This window comes from Oncorhynchus mykiss, chromosome 26, assembly GCF_057628025.1.
Source record: "Oncorhynchus mykiss isolate SJ-2025 chromosome 26, ASM5762802v1, whole genome shotgun sequence".
Classification (NCBI taxonomy): domain Eukaryota; kingdom Metazoa; phylum Chordata; class Actinopteri; order Salmoniformes; family Salmonidae; genus Oncorhynchus; species Oncorhynchus mykiss.
This window is the reverse complement of record NC_143047.1, coordinates 44,282,665-44,306,500: the sequence shown is the minus strand read 5'-3', so window position 1 is coordinate 44,306,500 and position 23,836 is coordinate 44,282,665. Positions and strand designations below refer to the sequence as shown.

Here is a 23,836-nt window from a genome sequence, read left to right as displayed (position 1 = left end):
ACCACTCGGGAATGCACTGTGTGGGAGATTCTGGAGTGGGTCCTGAGACAGTGTTTTCCACCACCATCAACAAAACACCACATTATGGAATTTTCTGGTGGAAGAATGATGTCACATCCCTCCAGTAGACTTCCAGACACCTGTAGAATCTATGCCATTGAAGCTGTTCTGGCTCAACGCCCTGTTAAAACACTTTATGTTGCTGTTCTCCTTTATTTTGGCAGTTACCTGTTCTCACTAATATCACTGTTGTTATATTTTTATTTTATTTAACTAGGCAAGTCAGTTAAGAACAAATTCTTATTTACAATGACGGCCTAGGAACAGTGGGTTAACTGCCTTGTTCAGGGGGCAGAACGACAGATTTGTACCTTGTCAGCTCGGGGATTTGAACTTGCAACCTTCCGGTAATTAGTCCAACGTTCTAACCACTAGGCTAATCCTGTTTTTGGCTGATCCTGTCTTCAGTAGACACCCATTATGCATCCTCTACCCAGCTGGGCAAATGTTGGCATGGGATTTCATAAAGACATTCTTTTCTGGTTAAAACAACATACTTTTTTCTGGACTACAAAAAACAGACTTTCCTTTTTACAATCAGAATACAACCTGACCATGTAAAAGCCATTCAGTATATTTAGCCCACTGGAGTAGTTCTTTAACAGTCTGCCTTTTCTCCTCTCTCTGGTTCCTATTGTGAACGTGTACTAAAGTATTCCTGTATTTACAGCAGAACAGTGGACATCCATCACCTGATCCACCTCAAAACAATGTTTCACCAGAACCCAAACCACAACCTCAAGACTCACCCCAGAAGAGAGACAGAGAAAAACTGAAGGTCTCAACACTCTTTGATTGTGATGTCATGATGAGGTTGTGTACTGATTGTAAAATAGTTTATATTTTTTTACATTTTTTTTAGATGTCATTTAAGTGACCAGCAAAAAGAGGTCTTTACCTGAATGTAACCTGGCGTGATCTGCCGTGGCTTCAACCCTGTGTGTGTGTGTGTGTGGTGTGTTTGTTATGTCCCAGGTGAAGCCCACTCTCCAGAGAGGAGGCAGTAATGCGTCTCTCCACAACAGCACCAACAGAAACACCATCTTCCAGCTGATGATCCACACACTGGACCCACTGGGAGAAGGTACTGGACTTTATATCAGTCTTTATTATTACAGGGACCCTTATGGTCCTAATCTATGGTCCTAATCTATGGTCCTAATCTATGGTCCTTATCTATGGTACGAGTCTATGGTCCTAATCTATGGTCCTAATTTATGGTCCTTATCTATGGTCCTATACTATGGCCCTATACTATGGTTTGAATCTATGGTCCTAAACTATGGTCCTAATCTATGGTCCTAATCTATGGTCCTAATCTATGGTGCGAATCTATGGTCCTATACTATGGTTCTAATCTATGGTCCTAATCTATGGTCCTAAATAATGGTCCTAAACTATTGTCCTTCCTGTACAGTACCAGGGACCAGGAAGCTATGCCTCCTGGGAGGAGCTACTGAACCATGTATTATGTCTATTCAAATCAAATTAAACTTTATTGGTCACATACACATGGTTAGCAGATGTTAACGCGAGTGTAGCGAAATGCTTGTGCAGTAATATCTAACAAGTATTCTAACAAATTCACAACAAACTGCCTTATACACACATAATGTAAAGGGATGAATAAGAATATGTGGATGAGAGATGGCCGAACGGCAGAGGCAAGATGCAGTAGATGGTGTAGAGTACAGTATATACATATGAGATGAGTAATGTAGGGTATGTAAACATGATTAAAGTGGCGTTATTTAAAGTGACTAGTGAAACCTTTATTATGTCCATGTATTTAAGTGGCCAGAGATTTGAGTCAGTATGTTGGCAGCAGCCTCTCTATGTTAGTGATGGCTGTTTAACAGTCTGATGGCCTTGTCACTACTGCCACAGGGACCTTCTATAGTCACTACTGCCACAGGGACCTTCTATAGTCACTACTGCCACAGGGACCTTCTATAGTCACTACTGCCACAGGGACCTTCTACAGTCACTACTGCCACAGGGACCTTCTACATTCACTACTGCCACAGGGACCTTCTATATTCACTACTGCCACAGGGACCTTCTATATTCACTACTGCCACAGGGACCTTCTATATTCACTACTGTCAAAGGGACCTTCTATATTCACTACTGCAACAGGGATCTTCTATATCCACTACTGTCACAGGGACCTTCTATATTCACTACTGCCACAGGGACCTTCTATATTCACTACTGCCACAGGGACCTTCTACATTCACTACTGCCACAGGGACCTTCTACATTCACTACTGCCACAGGGACCTTCTATATTCACTACTGCCACAGGGACCTTCTATAGTCACTACTGCCACAGGGACCTTCTACATTCACTACTGCCACAGGGACCTTCTACATTCACTACTGCCACAGGGACCTTCTACATTCACTACTGCCACAGGGACCTTCTACATTCACTACTGCCACAGGGACCTTCTACATTCACTACTGCCACAGGGACCTTCTACATTCACTACTGCCACAGGGACCTTCTATATTCACTACTGCCACAGGGACCTTAGTAGCTTCATAGTAGCATCAGACTGTTAGCTTCATAGTAGCATCAGACTGTTAGCTTCACAGCAGCATCAGACTGTTAGCTTCACAGCAGCATAACACTGTTAGCTTCACAGCAGCATCAGACTGTTAGCTTCACAGCAGCATTAGACTGTTAGCTTCACAGCAGCATCACACTGTTAGCAGCATCACACTGTTAGCTTCACAGCAGCATCACACTGTTAGCTTCACAGCAACATCAGACTGTTGCTTCACAGTAGCATCAGACCGTTAGCTTCACCTTCAGCATCAGACTGTTAGCTTCACAGCAGCATCAGACTCATTAGCTCAGTGACACACACAGTCCTTCTATATTATCTATATACCTTCTATATTCACTACTGCCACAGGGACCTTCTACATTCACTACTGCCACAGGGACCTTCTACATTCACTACTGCCACAGGGACCTTCTATATTCACTACTGCCACAGGGACCTTCTATAGTCACTACTGTCACAGGGACCTTCTATAGTCACTACTGCCACAGGGACCTTCTACATTCACTACTGACACAGGGACCTTCTACATTCACTACTGCCACAGGGACCTTCTACATTCACTACTGCCACAGGGACCTTCTACATTCACTACTGCCACAGGGACCTTCTACATTCACTACTGCCACAGGGACCTTCTATATTCACTACTGCCACAGGGACCTTCTACATTCACTACTGCCACAGGGACCTTCTACATTCACTACTGCCACAGGGACCTTCTACATTCACTACTGCCACAGGGACCTTCTATATTCACTACTGCCACAGGGACCTTCTACATTCACTATGCCCTCATAAATGACTACACGAGGAGTTATATTGTTGAATAATTGTTTTAGTGCTGGGCTTCAACAGAAACAGAAACCTGCTCACCCTGTTATTCTCTCAAAGAACAGCATCAGACTGTTAGCTTCACAGTAGCATCAGACTGTTAGCTTCACAGTAGCATCAGACTGTTAGCTTCACCTTCAGCATCAGACTGTTAGCTTCACAGCAGCATCAGACTGTTAGCTTCACAGCAGCATCAGACTGTTAGCTTCACAGCAGCATCAGACTGTTAGCTTCACAGTAGCATCAGACTGTTAGCTTCATAGTAGCATCAGACTGTTAGCTTCATAGTAGCATCAGACTGTTAGCTTCACAGCAGCATCAGACTGTTAGCTTCACAGCATCATCAGACTGTTAGCTTCACAGCAGCATCACACTGTTAGCTTCACAGCAGCATCAGACTGTTAGCTTCACAGCAACATCAGACTGTTAGCTTCACAGTAGCATCACACGGTTAGCTTCACCTTCAGCATCAGACTGTTAGCTTCACAGCAGCATCAGACTGTTAGCTTCACAGCAGCATCAGACTGTTAGCTTCACAGCAGCATCACACTGTTAGCAGCATCACACTGTTAGCTTCACCTTCAGCATCAGACTGTTAGCTTCACAGCAGCATCAGACTGTTAGCTTCACAGTAGCATCAGACCGTTAGCTTCACCTTCAGCATCAGACTGTTAGCTTCACAGCAGCATCAGACTCATTAGCTCAGTGACACACACAGTCCAGTACAACGAGAGACCTAGAGACAGTGCTATTGAGATAAAGAGATTGGTCGGCCAGAGGCTGGCTCTTATCCAGCTTTTATTAGCCTGTATTGAAAGCTGATTAAGGATGAGAGTGCTGGGAGGGAGGAGGCTGCATGGGGACAGGTCTGGCTGCCTGGTGGCCTGAGGACTCAGTGAAGGTCACTCCAGTAGAGGACAGAACAGTCACGTCCCTGTAATCCAGGAACACAGGTGGACTTGACCTCTGCTCTTCACTTCTCACACAACACGAGTCTCTAGTGTAAGGTAGCACCAAGGTGTTGAGAGGCTTTTGGATCAGGTCTACCCCCCAGGACCAGGTTTGGAGAGCGCTGCTCTAATGGCTACTCCACACCACAGCTATGGGTCTCCCCCCCCAGGACCAGGTTTGGAGAGCGCTGCTCTAATGGCTACTCCACACCACAGCTCTGGGTCTCCCCCCCAGGACCAGGTTTGGAGAGCGCTGCTCTAATGGCTACTCCACACCACAGCTATGGGTCTCCCCCCCCAGGACCAGGTTTGGAGAGCGCTGCTCTAATGGCTACTCCACACCACAGCTCTGGGTCTCCCCCCCAGGACCAGGTTTGGAGAGCGCTGCTCTAATGGCTACTCCACACCACAGCTCTGGGTCTCCCCCCAGGACCAGGTTTGGAGAGCGCAGCCCTAATGGCTACTCCACACCACAGCTCTGGGTCTCCCCCCAGGACCAGGTTTGGAGAGAGCTGCTCTAATGGCTACTCCACACCACAGCTCTGGGTCTCCCCCCCAGGACCAGGTTTGGAGAGCGCTGCTCTAATGGCTACTCCACACCACAGCTCTGGGTCTCCCCCCAGGACCAGGTTTGGAGAGCGCTGCTCTAATGGCTACTCCACACCACAGCTCTGGATGTCAGGGGACTTGGGGGACCTGGTAAATACAGAGGCTACCTGAATGTCTCTCCTACAGAGATCCTATTAAACAAGTTCTAATATGTAATTCTATGGTGTCTTCCATCGTCCCCTTATTCCAGAGACGGGATTTAGCAGAGATGTTAGAGGCCCTGGTCAGAGGAGAGTTAGACAAGGTAAGAGGGATGTCAACATGTCACCTCCTCCTCATGTTGTCACCCTGTACTGTCACTTCATGCCAGCCCTTCTGAAGGGTTTCCGTTGTTAGTACATAGGACATCAGTCTGTCACTCCAACTTCCATTGTCCTATCGAGAGTTACTGAGTATCTCTTCATCTTCTGTCTACTATCTATCACTCCAACTTCCATTGTCCTATCGAGAGTTACTGAGTATCTCTTCATCTTCTGTCTACTATCTATCACAACAACTTCCATTGTCCTATCGAGAGTTACTGAGTATCTCTTCATCTTCTGTCTACTATCTATCACAACAACTTCCATTGTCCTATCGAGAGTTACTGAGTATCTGTTCATCTTCTGTCTACTATCTATCACTCCAAAATAGATGTTTTCATCTGAACTGTATCTCACTCTTCCCTAGAAGAGGATACTAGTATTTATGCCTGCTCAGCTCATTTTCAGTCAATATTATGAGGGAAGTGGTTGTGTTTTGTTTGTGTGGTACAGTAACTTCGGTTGTGTCTATGACGCTCATATTCCGTCATACATTACTCTCCACGAGGCAGCGGGTGGATATGTTGTGTCTCCGTGGTAAACTGGTCATTTTACCAACGTATCTCTGCCATTTAGAAACAACAACCTTTAATGGGGAGGTCAGGACGGAGGTGTCTGTGCAGAGGAAAGGTAAGGCCAACGTTATCTGTACGTTTAGTGCTTGATTTGGTTAGTGTCTGTGAATGTTCTCGTTAACGTTCTGTATACACGTTGCGTTTGGTTGTGATGTTGTCGTTATGTTCTGTGAATGTTCTCGTTAACGTTCTGTATACACGTTGCGTTTGGTTGTGATGTTGTCGTTATGTTCTGTGAATGTTCTCGTTAACGTTCTGTATACACGTTGCGTTTGGTTGTGATGTTGTCGTTATGTTCTGTGAATGTTCTCGTTAACGTTCTGTATACACGTTGCGTTTGGTTGTGATGTTGTCGTTATGTTCTGTGAATGTTCTCGTTAACGTTCTGTATACACGTTGCGTTTGTTTTGATGTTGTCGTTATGTTCTGTGAATGTTCTCGTTAACGTTCTGTATACACGTTGCGTTTGGTTTGATGTTGTCGTTATGTTCTGTGAATGTTCTCGTTAACGTTCTGTATACACGTTGCGTTTGGTTGTGATGTTGTCGTTATGTTCTGTGAATGTTCTCGTTAACGTTCTGTATACACGTTGCGTTTGGGTTGATGTTGTCGTTATGTTCTGTGAATGTTCTCGTTAACGTTCTGTATACACGTTGCGTTTGGTTGTGATGTTGTCGTTATGTTCTGTGAATGTTCTCGTTAACGTTCTGTATACACGTTGCGTTTGGTTGTGATGTTGTCGTTATGTTCTGTGAATGTTCTCGTTAACGTTCTGTATACACGTTGCGTTTGGTTGTGATGTTGTCGTTATGTTCTGTGAATGTTCTCGTTAACGTTCTGTATACACGTTGCGTTTGTTTTGATGTTGTCGTTATGTTCTGTGAATGTTCTCGTTAACGTTCTGTATACACGTTGCGTTTGGTTTGATGTTGTCGTTATGTTCTGTGAATGTTCTCGTTAACGTTCTGTATACACGTTGCGTTTGGGTTGATGTTGTCGTTATGTTCTGTGAATGTTCTCGTTAACGTTCTGTATACACGTTGCGTTTGGGTTGATGTTGTCGTTATGTTCTGTGAATGTTCTCGTTAACGTTCTGTATACACGTTGCGTTTGGTTTGATGTTGTCGTTATGTTCTGTGAATGTTCTCGTTAACGTTCTGTATACACGTTGCGTTTGGGTTGATGTTGTCGTTATGTTCTGTGAATGTTCTCGTTAACGTTCTGTATACACGTTGCGTTTGGTTTGATGTTGTCGTTATGTTCTGTGAATGTTCTCGTTAACGTTCTGTATACACGTTGCGTTTGGGTTGATGTTTGTTCCTAACTGACTTAGCCTAGTTAAATAAAGGTAAAATTAAATAAAAAAAATGTTGTCGTTATGTTTTGTATGTTCTCGTTACGTTGGTTACGGGTTCTCTTTGTCTTGGCGTTGTCTGTAAGGCTTTGTGTTAGAGCTGTACCGCTGTCTGCAGGCCACACAGCAGGGATGTGCGTCTAACTGTTACACATGAATGTTTTTCGTGCTACTTTACATGAAGTTACGTGTCTCACAACTATCCCTGTAGCATGTACAAGTACTTTTTTATCGTGTTTCCACTATTTCTTGGTCATTGTAGCTCTTTGAGGGATGCAAACATGCCAACCTGTTGTTGATGAGAAACGGTCACAGACATTTTAAACAGCTCACAGTCAGCTGTACGTGGTAATCCTCAATGTCTCATACTGCATTGAGGGATAGAGTTAACCCAACAGCCAGCGGGAGGGTAGACAGCAGGACACACAGCAGGACACACGGACACACGGCAGGCCTACAGGTGATATCCAGGCCTATAGGTGATATCCAGGCCTATAGGAGAGGTCCAGGCCTATAGGAGAGGTCCAGGCCTATAGGAGAGGTCCAGGCCTATAGGAGAGGTCCAGGCCTATAGGTGAGATCCAGGCCTATAGGTGAGGTCCAGGCCTATAGGTGAGATCCAGGCCTATAGGTGAGGTCCAGGCCTATAGGAGAGGTCCAGGCCTATAGGAGAGGTCCAGGCCTATATGAGAGGTCCAGGCCTATAGGAGAGGTCCAGGCCTATAGGTGAGATCCAGGCCTATAGGTGAGGTCCAGGCCTATAGGTGAGATCCAGGCCTATAGGTGAGGTCCAGGCCTATAGGTGAGGTCCAGGCCTATAGGAGAGGTCCAGGCCTATATGAGAGGTCCAGGCCTATAGGAGAGGTCCAGGCCTATATGAGAGGTCCAGGCCTATATGAGAGGTCCAGGCCTATATGAGAGGTCCAGGCCTATAGGAGAGGTCCAGGCCTATAGGAGAGGTCCAGGCCTATAGGAGAGATCCAGGCCTATAGGTGAGGTCCAGGCCTATAGGTGAGGTCCAGGCCTATAGGAGAGGTCCAGGCCTATAGGTGAGGTCCAGGCCTATAGGTGAGGTCCAGGCCTATAGTTGAGCTCCAGGCCTATAGGAGAGGTCCAGGCCTATAGGTGATATCCAGGCCTATAGGTGAGATCCAGGCCTATAGGAGAGATCCAGGCCTATAGGTGAGGTCCAGGCCTATAGGTGAGGTCCAGGCCAATAGGAGAGGTCCAGGCCTATAGGAGAGGCCCAGGCCTATAGGTGAGGTCCAGGCCTATAGGAGAGGTCCAGGCCTATAGGTGAGGTCCAGGCCTATAGGTGAGGTCCAGGCCTATAGGTGAGATCCAGGCCTATAGGAGAGGTCCAGGCCTATAGGAGAGATCCAGGCCTATAGGTGAGGTCCAGGCCTATAGGTGAGGTCCAGGCCTATAGGTGAGGTCCAGGCCTATAGGAGAGGTCCAGGCCTATAGGAGAGATCCAGGCCTATAGGTGAGGTCCAGGCCTATAGGAGAGGTCCAGACCTATAGGAGAGGTCCAGGCCTATAGGTGAGGTCCAGGCCTATAGGTGAGGTCCAGGCCTATAGGTGAGGTCCAGGCCTATAGGAGAGATCCAGGCCTATAGGTGAGATCCAGACCTATAGGTGAGATCCAGATCTATAGTTGAAATCAAAAAAACTATTTATGTTGTGTGACAGTGTTGTAAGTCTCTATGGAAACAGACCTATAGGTGACATCCAGTAACAGAACAATGGCTGTCAGTCCTGCTCTTGGTTTCCTTCTTCACTGTACGTGTTGATGTGACACCTAGTGTTGATGTGACACCTAGTGGGGTGTGTTGGTGTGACTCCTAGTGGGGTGTGACGGTGTGACTCCTAGTGGGGTGTGACTCCTAGTGGGGTGTGACTCCTAGTGGGGTGTGTTGATGTGACTCCTAGTTGGGTGTGTTGATGTGACTCCTAGTGGGGTGTGTTGATGTGACTCCTAGTGGGGTGTGTTGATGTGACACCTAGTGGGGTGTGTTGGTGTGACTCCTAGTGGGGTGTGTTGGTGTGACTCCTAGTGGGGTGTGTTGATGTGACTCCTAGTGGGGTGTGTTGGTGTGACTCCTAGTGGGGTGTGTTGGTGTGACACCTAGTGGGGTGTGTTGGTGTGACACCTAGTGTGGTGTGTTGATGTAAATCCTAGTGGAAACTTAGAGTGTATAGCCCACATTGTCATCGGGGACTCTCCTCGGCAGCTCAGGGTCATTGTGACCGAATCTTGAGAAAAAGGTGTTTAGCTTCCCTTTGGTCGGTTGGTGTTGGTGACCGCAATGTAGCTAGCTTCCTTTTTGTAATCTGTTATTGTTGGAGCCCCTGCCACATACGCCTCGGTGTGTCGCCATCTTGATCAATCTGCGGCTGTCGTATTTGTACTGTTTCACCAAACTATTTCCCCCGGTCACCTGGCAGTTCTCTCTTTCAGTTTTCATAGAAGGCTGCTGTCCATTCACTTTTTTTGATTCGAGACCGTTTTGAAGTACACTATCGGTAACATGTCATCTATGCATTTTCTGATTAATCCGGTGACTGAGTCGGCGTGTGTATTGACGTTATCTCCGGTGACTGAGTCGGCGTGTATATTGACGTTATCTCTGGTGACTGAGTCGGCGTGTGTATTGACGTTATCTCCGGTGACTGAGTCGGCGTGTGTATTGACGTTATCTCTGGTGACTGAGTCGGCATGTGTATTGACGTTATCTCCGGTGACTGAGTCGGCGTGTGTATTGACGTTATCTCCGGTGACTGAGTCGGCGTGTGTATTGACGTTATCTCTGGTGACTGAGTCAGCGTGTATATTGACGTTATCTCTGGTGACTGAGTCAGCGTCTATATTGACGTTATCTCTGGTGACTGAGTCGGCGTATAGATTGACGTTATCTCCGGTGACTGAGTCGGCGTATAGATTGACGTTATCTCCGGTGACTGAGTCGGCGTATATATTAACGATATCTCTGGTGACTGAGTCGGTGAGTTTATTCACGTTATCTCCAGAGACGACCCAGAACATATTCCAGCACACGTGATCAAACCAGTCTTGGAGCGTGAATTCTAATTGGACGGACCAATGCTGTACAGACCTGGCCAACAGGAACTTCCTCTTGAGTTTTTGTTTGTAGGCGGGGAGAAGCAGGATGGAGTCCTGGTTGGCTTTACCGAAAGGAGGACGGGAAAGGGCCTTATACCCGTGTCGAAAAGACGTGTAGCAGTGGTCAAGAGTAGAATTTCCGCGAGTTAGACAGTCGAGGTGTTGGTAATTAATTTGGGAGCACGGTTCTCAAATTACTTTTGTTAAAGTCCCCTAGAACAATGAACACTGCCTCTGGGAATGCAGTCTCCAGTTTGTTCACGGTCCAATGAAGATCTTGGAGCTCCTTCCTGGTGTCAGATTGGGGCTGGATGAACACAGCCATGGAGTTGATCCCTGAGAACACTTTCAGAAGGTGAAAAAGGGTGTCATTTAATGACCAAGTATTCCTGGTAAAACGGGGCCAACAGAGGGTGTCTCACCTCGCGCTCTGACAAAACATTGCACATTTTTCTTGTGTGTTTTCCAAACATTTTCTTAATCAGTTTGTTTTGTGCATCACAATATACACCTGAGTAGAACTATTAGAATACGAATCGCTGGGTACTCACCGTCTGCCCGAGTTCTCTGAGACGGCGAAACAATGGACTAGCTTCTTCAGCGAGGTGCCGAGCTGCTTGGGAGTCCTACAGGAGAGTAGGAAGAGAAGATGCTGACGGAGAGGCAGACGTGGCAGGGTTTTACTGAGATTAAGACGCCGGCCAACCCATCCTCCATTACCGAGCATTCTACTCGCCAGTGTTCAATCATTAATGAACCAACTTGACGAGCTCAGGGCGAGGATCTCCTTCCGGAGGGACATCAGATCCTGTAACATACTCTTGTTTTTCTGAGACTTTTCTCCGACATCCAGAGGGATTATATACAACCGGCAGGTTTTACCGATTTCTGAGTGGATAGGAAGCATAATCTCTCTGGCTAAGAACAAAAGGTGGTCGGCTCTGCTTAATGACCAACAACACATGGTTTCTGAGTGGATAGGAAGCAGAATCTCTCTGGCTAAGAACAAAGGTGGTCGGCTCTGCTTAATGACCAACAACACATGGAACCTGCGAGATTCTGCTCCCCCGACTCAGAATACTTTGTCATCAGATGTTGCCCTGTGGACAGGGTGGTATGCTGCTGGCTATTATTATTATTATTATATTGTAGGCCTATGTCATATGCCAAAAACGGTGTAACTAAAGGTAAACGAGCCATGAATCAAAAAGACGATGACCTCTTCCTCTGACACACACACGTGCAGGGCCCCATCTGCATGTTAATCTCAGTGTTGATTGGGTCGGTGTTTAGGCCGCGCAGGGCCCCATCTGCATGTTAATCTCAGTGTTGATTGGGTCGGTGTTAAGGCCGCTTTAGCCTGTGGTTGTCATAACCCTGAGAGACTGTAATGGCCTGGACCACTGAAGGACCTCATTAGACCACACACACACACACACTGAGAGGCCCAATGATTACAGGGTACGAACCCAAATCAACTCCACCGCGACCCCTGTTCCCAACAAGCACAACTCCATCCAGACATGGTGGACGGACCACAAAAACAGAGACAAATGCACAGATTAACAGGTGTCTGTATCCATGTACCACCTTTCCAGTTATTACAGACTAACAACACACCACACTGAGTCACATCAACACACCACACTGAGTCTCATCAACACACCACACTGAGTCTCATCAACACACCACACTGAGTCACATCAACACACCACACTGAGTCACATCAACACACCACACTGAGTCACATCAACACACCGCACTGAGTCACATCAACACACCACACTGAGTCACATCAACACACCGCACTGAGTCACATCAACACACCACACTGAGTCACATCAACACACCACACTGAGTCACATCAACACACCCCACTAGGAGTCACATCAACACACCACACTGAGTCACATCAACACACCACACTGAGTCACATCAACACACCACACTGAGTCACATCAACACACCACACTGAGTCACATCAACACACCACACTGAGTCACATCAACACACCCCACTAGGAGTCACATCAACACACCCCACTGAGTCACATCAACACACCACACTGAGTCACATCAACACACCACACTGAGTCACATCAACACACCGCACTGAGTCACATCAACACACCCCACTAGGAGTCACATCAACACACCCCACTGAGTCACATCAACACACCACACTGAGTCACATCAACACACCACACTGAGTCACATCAACACACCACACTGAGTCACATCAACACACCGCACTGAGTCACATCAACACACCACACTGAGTCACATCAACACACCACACTGAGTCACATCAACACACCCCACTAGGAGTCACATCAACACACCACACTGAGTCACATCAACACACCACACTGAGTCACATCAACACACCACACTGAGTCACATCAACACACCACACTGAGTCACATCAACACACCACACTGAGTCACATCAACACACCCCACTAGGAGTCACATCAACACACCCCACTGAGTCACATCAACACACCACACTGAGTCACATCAACACACCACACTGAGTCACATCAACACACCGCACTGAGTCACATCAACACACCCCACTAGGAGTCACATCAACACACCCCACTGAGTCACATCAACACACCACACTGAGTCACATCAACACACCACACTGAGTCACATCAACACACCGCACTGAGTCACATCAACACACCACACTGAGTCACATCAACACACCGCACTGAGTCACATCAACACACCACACTGAGTCACATCAACACACCACACTGAGTCACATCAACACACCCCACTAGGAGTCACATCAACACACCACACTGAGTCACATCAACACACCACACTGAGTCACATCAACACACCACACTGAGTCACATCAACACACCACACTGAGTCACATCAACACACCACACTGAGTCACATCAACACACCCCACTAGGAGTCACATCAACACACCCCACTGAGTCACATCAACACACCACACTGAGTCACATCAACACACCACACTGAGTCACATCAACACACCGCACTGAGTCACATCAACACACCCCACTAGGAGTCACATCAACACACCCCACTGAGTCACATCAACACACCACACTGAGTCACATCAACACACCACACTGAGTCACATCAACACACCGCACTGAGTCACATCAACACACCACACTGAGTCACATCAACACACCGCACTGAGTCACATCAACACACCGCACTGAGTCACATCAACACACCACACTGAGTCACATCAACACACCACACTGAGTCACATCAACACACCACACCGAGTCACAGCAGCCTGGGTGTAGGAGAGAGAGAGAGGGGGGTGGTGCTCGCTGTACCCAAAGAGGGCAACGTCATGGCACCCCACTAGGAGTCACACCCCACTAGGAGTCACACCACACTAGGAGTCACACGGTCACCTACCTTACCTGCTGCTCCCCCTAGGGACATCCCCCCCCTGAACGGTCACTTACCTTACCTGCTGCTCCCCCTAGGGACACCCCCCCCCCCTGAACGGTCACCTACTTTACATGCTGCTCCCCCTACATTGAACATATGTACCATGTAGCTTAGTTGGTAGAGCATGGCACTCCCAATGCCAGGATTGTGGGTTCAATTCCCACAGGGGATCAGTACCAATGAAAATGTATGCAGTCACTACTGTAGTGTGTCAGGATAAGAGAGTATGTTAAATTACTCACTACTGTAGTGTCTCTGGATCAGAGAGTCTGCTAGATGACTCACTACTGTAGTGTGTCTGGATAAGAGAGTATGTTAAATGACTCACTAATGTAGTGTCTCTGGATCAGAGAGTTTGCTAGATGACTCACTACTGTAGTGTCTCTGGATCAGAGAGTCTGCTAGATGACTCACTACTGTAGTGTGTCTGGATAAGAGAGTATGTTAAATGACTCACTACTGTAGTGTCTCTGGATCAGAGAGTCTGCTAGATGACTCACTACTGTAGTGTCTCTGGATCAGAGAGTCTGCTAGATGACTCACTACTGTAGTGTCTCTGGATAAGAGAGTCTGTTAAATGACTCACTACTGGAGTGTCTCTGGATAAGAGAGTCTGTTAAATGACTCACCACTGTTAAGTGTCTCTGGATAAGAGAGTCTGCTAAATGACTCACATGTAAAGGTAAACATCTGACATGTTGCTTATTGGTTGTGTCTTGTGTCTGTCTTTTTTCAGCTGGACCTGAGAAGACTGAGCAGGCCGAACCCTCGACCTCCCAGACCACACCTAAAGAAGAGGAGAAACCAGGCCCGTCAGAGACTCAGACGGTAGAGAGGAGAGAGAGGGGTGATAGGAGAAACCAGACCCGTCAGAGACTCAGACGGGAGAGAGGAGAGGAGAGAGAGGAGAGAGGGGAGAGAGGAGAAACCAGGCCCGTCAGAGACTCAGACGGTAGAGAGAGGAGAGAGAGAGGAGAGAGAGGAGATAGGAGAAACCAGGCCCGTCAGAGACTCAGACGGGAGAGAGGAGAGAGGGGAGAGAGAGGAGAGAGGGGAGATAGGAGAAACCAGGCCTGTCAGAGACTCAGACGGTAGAGAGAGGAGAGAGGGGAGAGAGAGGAGAGAGAGGAGAGAGAGGAGATAGGAGAAACCAGGCCCATCAGAAAGTCAGACGGTAGAGAGAGGAGAGAGGGGAGAGGGGAGATAGGAGAAACCAGGCCCGTCAGAGACTCAGACGGTAGAGAGAGGGGAGAGGGGAGAAACCAGGCCCGTCAGAGACACACACATTAGAAAGAGGAGAGAGGGGAGAGAGGAGAGGGAGAGAAGAAACCAGATCCGTCAGAGACACAGAGAGTTGGAGAGGAGACCGAGAGGAGAGAGAGTGGAGAGAGATAGGAGAGAGTTAATTCATAACACTACTCTACCCCTACGACCCTTCTCTCTCACCCTCTCTCCCTCCCTCTTCACTAGGACCAGGGGCCAGCGGGCGCAGGGGGGTCCGACGGCTCAGACAGCGGTGAGGAGGACGAGAGTGAAGAAGAGAGCGAGGATGAGGAAGACGAGGATGACGAAGACGAAGAGGACGATGAGGAAAATAAAGAGGAAGAAGAGGAAGAGGGTGAAGAGAACGAGGAACCTCTGTCGTTAGAATGGCCAGACACCAGACGTAAACAGGCCACATATCTTTTTCTCCTACCGATAGTGTTCCCTCTGTGGCTCACTGTGCCCGACGTACGCAACCCGGTAAATATCACCTACAGCTCTGTCTTTATCATCTCTGTCTTTATCATCTCTGTCTTTAACATCTCTGTCTTTATCATCTCTGTCTTTAACATCTTATCATCTCTGTCTTTATCATCTCTGTCTTTAACATCTCTGTCTTTATCATCTCTGTCTTTACATTCACGCCATTTTGTGTACTGTGTTTGTGTCCTGCAAAGTGGCCAAAATGTAGAACACAAAATATCTTTCTAATGTCATGCTGATATGAGCTTCCTGTGAGTTCTTCCTCAGGCTTCCAGAAAATACTTTGCCATGACGTTTATTGGTTCCATCACGTGGATCGCTGTGTTCTCCTACCTAATGGTCTGGTGGGCACATCAGGTATCACTCTGGTTGGGTTTTTAGATCACATGACTTCCATCTTGTTTAGAAACTATTAGTCCAGTGCTTCTTTGACTCAGGCCAGGATTTCATCAGATCAGCGATAACCCAAGGTAACAGACAGACCCGAGGTAACAGACAGACCCGAGGTAACAGACAGACCCGAGGTAACAGACAAGCCCGAGGTAACAGACAAGCCCGAGGTAACAGACAGACCTGTAGCTTATGGTTGTTTTTGTTTAGGCGATTTAGGAGGTGTAACTACGTAGGAGCTGTCAAATCAGTGAGCTGTTGCTCTTGTTGCCATGGTCACGAAACCACACCCATCCTTATATCTCCCCCATATTAGAAGTTCAGAATGAGAAGGTGTAGGGCAGGCTATATAGAGATAATGACAGCGAAATTGAAAATCATTAAACAAAATAGCAAGGATGTAGATCAGCCTAATGAAGGTGTAGATTACGGCAGGTAACCTAGTGGTTAGAGGGTGGACCAGTAACCAGCAGGTAGCCTAGTGGTTAGAGGGTGGACCAGTAACCAGCAGGTAGCCTAGTGGTTAGAGGGTGGACCAGTAACCAGCAGGTAGCCTAGTGGTTAGAGGGTGGACCAGTAACCAGCAGGTAGACTAGTGGTTAGAGGGTGGACCAGTAACCAGCAGGTAGCCTAGTGGTTAGAGTGTTGGGCCAGTAACCAGCAGGTAGCCTAGTGGTTAGAGTGTTGGGCCAGTAACCAGCAGGTAGCCTAGTGGTTAGAGGGTGGACCAGTAACCAGCAGGTAGCCTAGTGGTTAGAGGGTGGACCAGTAACCAGCAGGTAGCCTAGTGGTTAGAGTGTTGGACCAGTAACCAGCAGGTAGACTAGTGGTTAGAGGGTGGACCAGTAACCAGCAGGTAGCCTAGTGGTTAGAGGGTGGACCAGTAACCAGCAGGTAGACTAGTGGTTAGAGGGTGGACCAGTAACCAGCAGGTAGACTAGTGGTTAGAGGGTGGACCAGTAACCAGCAGGTAGCCTAGTGGTTAGAGTGTTGGGCCAGTAACCAGCAGGTAGCCTAGTGGTTAGAGGGTGGACCAGTAACCAGCAGGTAGCCTAGTGGTTAGAGGGTGGACCAGTAACCAGCAGGTAGCCTAGTGGTTAGAGTGTTGGACTAGTAACCAGCAGGTAGACTAGTGGTTAGAGTGTTGGACCAGTAACCAGCAGGTAGACTAGTGGTTAGAGTGTTGGACTAGTAACCAGCAGGTAGACTAGTGGTTAGAGTGTTGGACTAGTAACCAGCAGGTAGACTAGTGGTTAGAGTGTTGGACTAGTAACCAGCAGGTAGCCTAGTGGTTAGAGTGTTGGACCAGTAACCAGCAGGTAGACTAGTGGTTAGAGTGTTGGACTAGTAACCAGCAGGTAGCCTAGTGGTTAGAGGGTTGGACCAGTAACCAGCAGGTAGTCTAGTGGTTAGAGTGTTGGACTAGTAACCAGCAGGTAGCCTAGTGGTTAGAGTGTTGGACTAGTAACCAGCAGGTAGCCTAGTGGTTAGAGTGTTGGGCCAGTAACCAGCAGGTAGTCTAGTGGTTAGAGTGTTGGACTAGTAACCAGCAGGTAGCCTAGTGGTTAGAGGGTGGACCAGTAACCAGCAGGTAGTCTAGTGGTTAGAGTGTTGGACTAGTAACCAGCAGGTAGCCTAGTGGTTAGAGGGTTGGACCAGTAACCAGCAGGTAGCCTAGTGGTTAGAGGGTTGGACCAGTAACCAGCAGGTAGCCTAGTGGTTAGAGGGTGGACCAGTAACCAGCAGGTAGTCTAGTGGTTAGAGTGTTGGGCCAGTAACCAGCAGGTAGCCTAGTGGTTAGAGTGTTGGGCCAGTAACCAGCAGGTAGCCTAGTGGTTAGAGTGTTGGACTAGTAACCAGCAGGTAGCCTAGTGGTTAGAGTGTTGGGCCAGTAACCAGCAGGTAGCCTAGTGGTTAGGGTGTTGGGCCAGTAACCAGCAGGTAGTCTAGTGGTTAGAGGGTGGACTAGTAACCGAAAGGTTGCTAGATCGAATCCCCAAGCTGACAAGGTAAAAAAAACTGTCTTTAAACCACTGTTCCCCGGTAGGCCGTCATTGTAAATAGGAATGTATACTTAACTGATTGCCTAGTTAAATAAAGGTTCAAAGTTAATAAAATAAAAATAACATCACACATTTTAGTCTTTGAGTTTAACACAGCTGCTAACGATGGGTCTAACGAACGAAGGGTCTAACGATGGGTCTAACGAACGATGGGTCTAACGATAGGGTCTAACGATGGGGTCTAACGATGGGGTCTAACGATGGGGTCTAACGATGGGGTCTAACGATAGGGTCTAACGATAGGGTCTAACGATGTGTCTAACGATAGGGTCTAACGAACGATGGGTCTAACGATGGGTCTAACGATAGGTCTAACGATGTGTCTAACGAACGATGGGTCTAACGATAGGGTCTAACGATGTGTCTAACGATAGGGTCTAACGATAGGGTCTAATGATAGGGTCTAACGATAGGGTCTAACGATAGGGTCTAACGATAGGGTCTAACGATAGGGTCTAACGATGGGGTCTAAAGATAGGGTCTAACGAACGATGGGTCTAACGATGGGTCTAACGATAGGTCTAACGATAGGTCTAACGATGTGTCTAACGAACGATGGGTCTAACGATAGGGTCTAACGATGTGTCTAACGATAGGGTCTAACGATAAGGTCTAATGATAGGGTCTAACGATAGGGTCTAACGATAGGGTCTAACGATAGGGTCTAACGATGGGGTCTAACGATAGGGTCTAACGATGGGGTCTAACGATGTGTCTAACGATAGGGTCTAACGAACGATGGGTCTAACGATGGGTCTAACGATAGGTCTAACGATAGGTCTAACGATGTGTCTAACGAACGATGGGTCTAACGATGGGTCTAACGATGGGTCTAACGATGGGTCTAACGATGGGTCTAACGGTCAGTCTACCGATAGGGTCTAACGATAGGGTCTAACGATAGGATCTAACGATAGGGCTAATGATAGAGTCTAACGATAGGGGCTAACGATAAGGTCTAACGATAGGGCCTAACGATAGGGCTAACGATAGGGCCTAACGATAGGGCTAACGATAGGGCTAACGATGGGGCTAACGATCGGTCTAACGATGGGGGCTAACGATAGGGTCTAACGATAGGGCCAACAATAGGGTCTAACGATAGGGTCTAACGATAGGGCTAATGATGGGTCTAACGATAGGGATAATGAAAGGTCTAATGATAGGGATACCGATAAGGATAACGATAGGGATAATTATATAACAATAGAGCTAACGATAGGGTCTAACGATAGGTCTAAGGATAAGGATAATGATAGGTCTAAAGATAGGGATACCGATGGGGATAATGATAGGGATACTGATAGAGATAATGATAGGGATAACGTTGGGAGCCTCTTGGGGTTTTGACAACTCCAACGCAGTAACACTTCTGACCCCACCCACTATAAAAAAAAGCAATGATGAGCTACGGTTATTGTGGGTTATCATGGGTTATCGTGTGTAATCGTGGGTTATCGTGTGTTATTGTCGGTCATCGTGTGTAATTGTGGGTTATCGTGTGTGATCGTGGGTAATTGTGGGTTATCGTGTGTAATTGTGGGTTATCGTGTGTTATTGTGGGTTATCGTGTGTAATTGTGGGTTATCGTGTGTGATCGTGGGTAATTGTGGGTTATTGTGTGTTATTGTGGGTTATCGTGTGTAATTGTGGGTTATCGTGTGTGATCGTGGGTAATTGTGGGTTACCGTGTGTTATCGTGGGTTATTGTGGGTTATCGTGGGTAATTGTGCGTTATTGTGGGTTATCGTGTGTTATCGTGGGTTATTGTGGGTTATCGTGGGTTATTGTGGGTTATCGTGGGTAATTGTGGGTTAACGCTGATCTGGTTGAATCCTGGCCTCCGTCTACACTCAGGATGAATAACGGATGTGCTACGTATTTGTCAAAATTACATTTTGATATATGTATCGACTGATTACTAGTGCCCTAGGTGGGGACACTGATTGGTTGACTGACTGTTGTCTCCCTAGGTGTGGACACTGATTGGTTGACTGACTGTTGTCTCCCTAGGTGTGGACACTGATTGGTTGACTGACTGTTGTCTCCCTAGGTGGGGACACTGATTGGTTGACTGACTGTTGTCGCCCTAGGTGTGGACACTGATTGGGTGACTGACTGTTGTCTCCCTAGGTGTGGACACTGATTGGTTGACTGACTGTTGTCTCCCTAGGTGGGGACACTGATTGGTTGACTGACTGTTGTCTCCCTAGGTGGGGACACTGATTGGGTGACTGACTGTTGTCTCCCTAGGTGTGGACACTGATTGGTTGACTGACTGTTGTCTCCCTAGGTGGGGACACTGATTGGGTGACTGACTGTTGTCTCCCTAGGTGTGGACACTGATTGGTTGACTGACTGTTGTCTCCCTAGGTGGGGACACTGATTGGGTGACTGACTGTTGTCTCCCTAGGTGTGGACACTGATTGGTTGACTGACTGTTGTCTCCCTAGGTGGGGACACTGATTGGTTGACTGACTGTTGTCTCCCTAGGTGGGGACACTGATTGGTTGACTGACTGTTGTCTCCCTAGGTGTGGACACTGATTGGTTGACTGACTGTTGTCTCCCTAGGTGGGGACACTGATTGGTTGACTGACTGTTGTCTCCCTAGGTGGGTGAGACTGATTGGTTGACTGACTGTTGTCTCCCTAGGTGGGTGAGACTGATTGGTTGACTGACTGACTGTTGTCTCCCTAGGTGGGTGAGACTGATTGGTTGACTGACTGACTGTTGTCTCCCTAGGTGGATGAGACTGATTGGTTGACTGACTGACTGTTGTCTCCCTAGGTGGGTGAAACTGACTGACTGTTGTCTCCCTAGGTGGGTGAGACTGATTGGTTGACTGGCTGACTGTTGTCTCCCTAGGTGGGTGAGACCATAGGCATCTCAGAGGAGATCATGGGCCTGACCATCCTGGCAGCGGGCACCTCCATCCCTGACCTCATCACTAGTGTCATCGTGGCCCGGAAAGGACTGGGAGACATGGCTGTGTCCAGCTCAGTGGGATCCAACATCTTCGATATCACTATGGGGTTAGTATAGACCACTGTAACTACAGAGATATCACTATGGGGTTAGTATAGACCACTATAACTACAGAGATATCACTATAGGGGTAGTATAGACCACTATAACTACAGAGATATCACTATGGGGTTAGTATAGACCACTGTAACTACAGAGATATCACTATGGGGTTAGCTAAAGCCCCATAGTGATATCTCTCCCCCTCTATGCCTCCACTCTCTCCGTATCTCCCTCTCTACATCCCTCTGCCTCTACCCTTCCTCTCTCCCTCTCTACATCCCTCTGCCTCTACCCTTCCTCTCTCTCTCTCTCCCTCTCTACATCCCTCTGCCTCCACCCTTCCTCTCTCCCTCTCTACATCCCTCTGCCTCTACCCTTCCTCTCTCTCTGTCTCTCCCTCTCTACATCCCTCTGCCTCTACCCTTCCTCTCTCCCTCTCTACATCCCTCTGCCTCCACCCTTCCTCTCTCTCTGTCTCTCCCTCTCTACATCCCTCTGCCTCCACCCTTCCTCTCTCTGTCTCTCCCTCTCTACATCCCTCTGCCTCTACCCTTCCTCTCTCTGTCTCTCCCTCTCTATATCCCTCTGCCTCCACCCTACCTCTCCCTGTCTCTCCCTCTGCCTCCACCCTTCCTCTCTCTGTCTCTCCCTCTGCCTCCACCCTACCTCTCCCTGTCTCTCCCTCTGCCTCCACCCTTCCTCTCTCTGTCTCTCCCTCTGCCTCCACCCTTCCTCTCTCTGTCTCTCCCTCTCTACATCCCTCTGCCTCCACCCCTCCTCTCTCTGTCTGTCTGTCTGTCCCCCCCCCCCCCCCCTCTCTGTCTCTCCCTCTCTACATCCCTCTGCCTCCACCCCTCCTCTCTCTGTCTGTCTGTCTGTCCCCCCCCCCCCCCCCCCCCTCCCTAACATTACTCCAGCCTGCCTGTCCCATGGTTGATCTTCTCGGCGATGCAAGGCGGCGTACCGGTGGCGGTGAACTCCAACGGTCTGTTCTGTGCCATCGTGCTCCTCTTCGTCATGCTCCTCTTCGTCATCGTCAGCATCGCGGCGTGTCGGTGGAAGATGAGCCGCGTTCTGGGCCTCACCATGTTCATGCTTTACTTCGTGTTTCTGGTGCTCAGCGTGATGCTGGAAGACCGTATTATTATCTGCCCCGTCTCCATCTGAGGTCAGAGGTCAGACACACCCACTTGGAACCCAGTCCACCCACTGGGGAGCCAGGCCCACCCACTTGGAACCCAGTCCACCCACTGGGGAGCCAGGCCCACCCACTTGGAACCCAGTCCACCCACTGGGGAGCCAGGCCCACCCACTTAGAACCCAGTCCACCCACTGGGGAGCCAGGCCCACCCACTGGGGAGCCAGGCCCACCCACTTGGAACCCAGTCCACCCACTGGGGAGCCAGGCCCACCCACTTGGAACCCAGTCCACCCACTGGGGAGCCAGGCCCACCCACTGGGGAGCCAGGCCCACCCACTTGGAACCCAGTCCACCCAACCATTATGTTAGCTTCAGGAACGTCTTCTTTAAAAAAAATGTTTTTAAACTAAGATGAAACTGAATATGTTGTACTGTACAGAGCATTATGGGTACTGTAGTACATCATCCTACAATGAGGAGGGAGGGGAGAAAAAAAAAGAGGCGTGTCAGGAAGTCATTTAAATAATAACCGCCAAAACTGTATCGTTGTCGGTCACTAACATTCACGGTACAGGGGGGTTAGAGGTCCCCTAGTGTTACTGTTCACAGAGGGGATGGTGTTGTCTGTGTTGAGCCAGGTGTTGTTGAATCAGTGGACACCTCCATGGTTGGACTATGGCTGGTCTCCTTCACCAGAACTGACGTGCAGCAGTAGAGGTTCTCTGTCCACAACAATCCTGAAGAGAGACTCAGTAATCGTAGACGTTGTCCAGCCACACCACAAACACACATCCATTTTAGTGTTCATCCGTGTATAAATGTCAATACAGTCATTTCTTTTAGAGTTAAAAAAACAAAACCCCCGGTTTATCAGGTGCAGAGAGGTACAGCAGCTTTTGAGTTCTTCATGTGAATGATTCAGTGTGTAGAATACCCAGGAATGGTGTAGATCAGTTACACGACCCCCCTATGGTACCATTATGTCATTAACTGTCAGCATTGTAGTGTGTCATGTGTTACGTATGTATGCAATACACTTGTGTGGGTCAGAAGGATGCAAAGAGAATGTATTGATGTATAGTAAACTATCCATATGTTGTACAATTAAATCCTTTTTAAAAAAAATAATATTCAATGCAAGGTGTAGTGTTGATTGGTTAATTCATTATGTTGTGTGAAAACAAATGTTCTGAGGTCATTTGAAATTGAAGCCAGGATTCAATCAAAAGGTGTATTTATCAGAAAAATATATACAACAAAGTGTGTTGTTGACAGTGTGTCTCTCAAACGTCATTTTCGCCGGCGTTCACAAAGATGGCGTTCGCCGTCAAGGCTGTGGGCGTCGTTTTAGTGTAGAAACACACACGATTGGCCACGGTATACGTGATTTAATCCCAGTGTAGAAACACACACGATTGGCCACGGTATATGTGATTTAATCCCAGTGTAGAAACTCACACGATTGGCCACGGTATACGTGATTTAATCCCAGTGTAGAAACACACACGATTGGCCACGGTAGACGTGATTTTATTTCCAGTCTGAGACAACTCTAAAAAGATCCAGTCCAACAGTACATGATTAATCTCATCATCAGATCCACAGACCCGTCACACAGAGCTGTAAAACAAC

General features: G+C 47.9%; 1 protein-coding gene across 5 annotated transcripts in view; it reads left to right on the top strand.

The window, feature by feature from the left end:
• LOC110527018 (sodium/potassium/calcium exchanger 1-like) overlaps positions 1–23,339 on the top strand; it is a 37,359-nt gene extending 14,020 nt beyond the window's left edge. Inside the window, exons 4-12 of one of the 5 annotated variants that reach the window (XM_090223224.1) lie at positions 731–838; positions 1,036–1,144; positions 5,217–5,270; positions 5,905–5,958; positions 14,572–14,663; positions 15,306–15,578; positions 15,849–15,938; positions 20,902–21,068; positions 21,981–23,339. In XM_090223224.1, coding sequence (XP_090079350.1) covers positions 731–838; positions 1,036–1,144; positions 5,217–5,270; positions 5,905–5,958; positions 14,572–14,663; positions 15,306–15,578; positions 15,849–15,938; positions 20,902–21,068; positions 21,981–22,230 — 1,197 coding nt within the window. In that variant the 3' untranslated portion in view covers positions 22,231–23,339. The remainder of the gene's footprint in view (positions 1–730; positions 839–1,035; positions 1,145–5,216; positions 5,271–5,904; positions 5,959–14,571; positions 14,664–15,305; positions 15,579–15,848; positions 15,939–20,901; positions 21,069–21,980) is intronic. The other 4 variants (XM_090223227.1, XM_090223225.1, XM_090223226.1 and 1 more) reach the window with 4 other exon arrangements.
• The last annotated feature ends 497 nt before the right edge of the window (positions 23,340–23,836 follow it).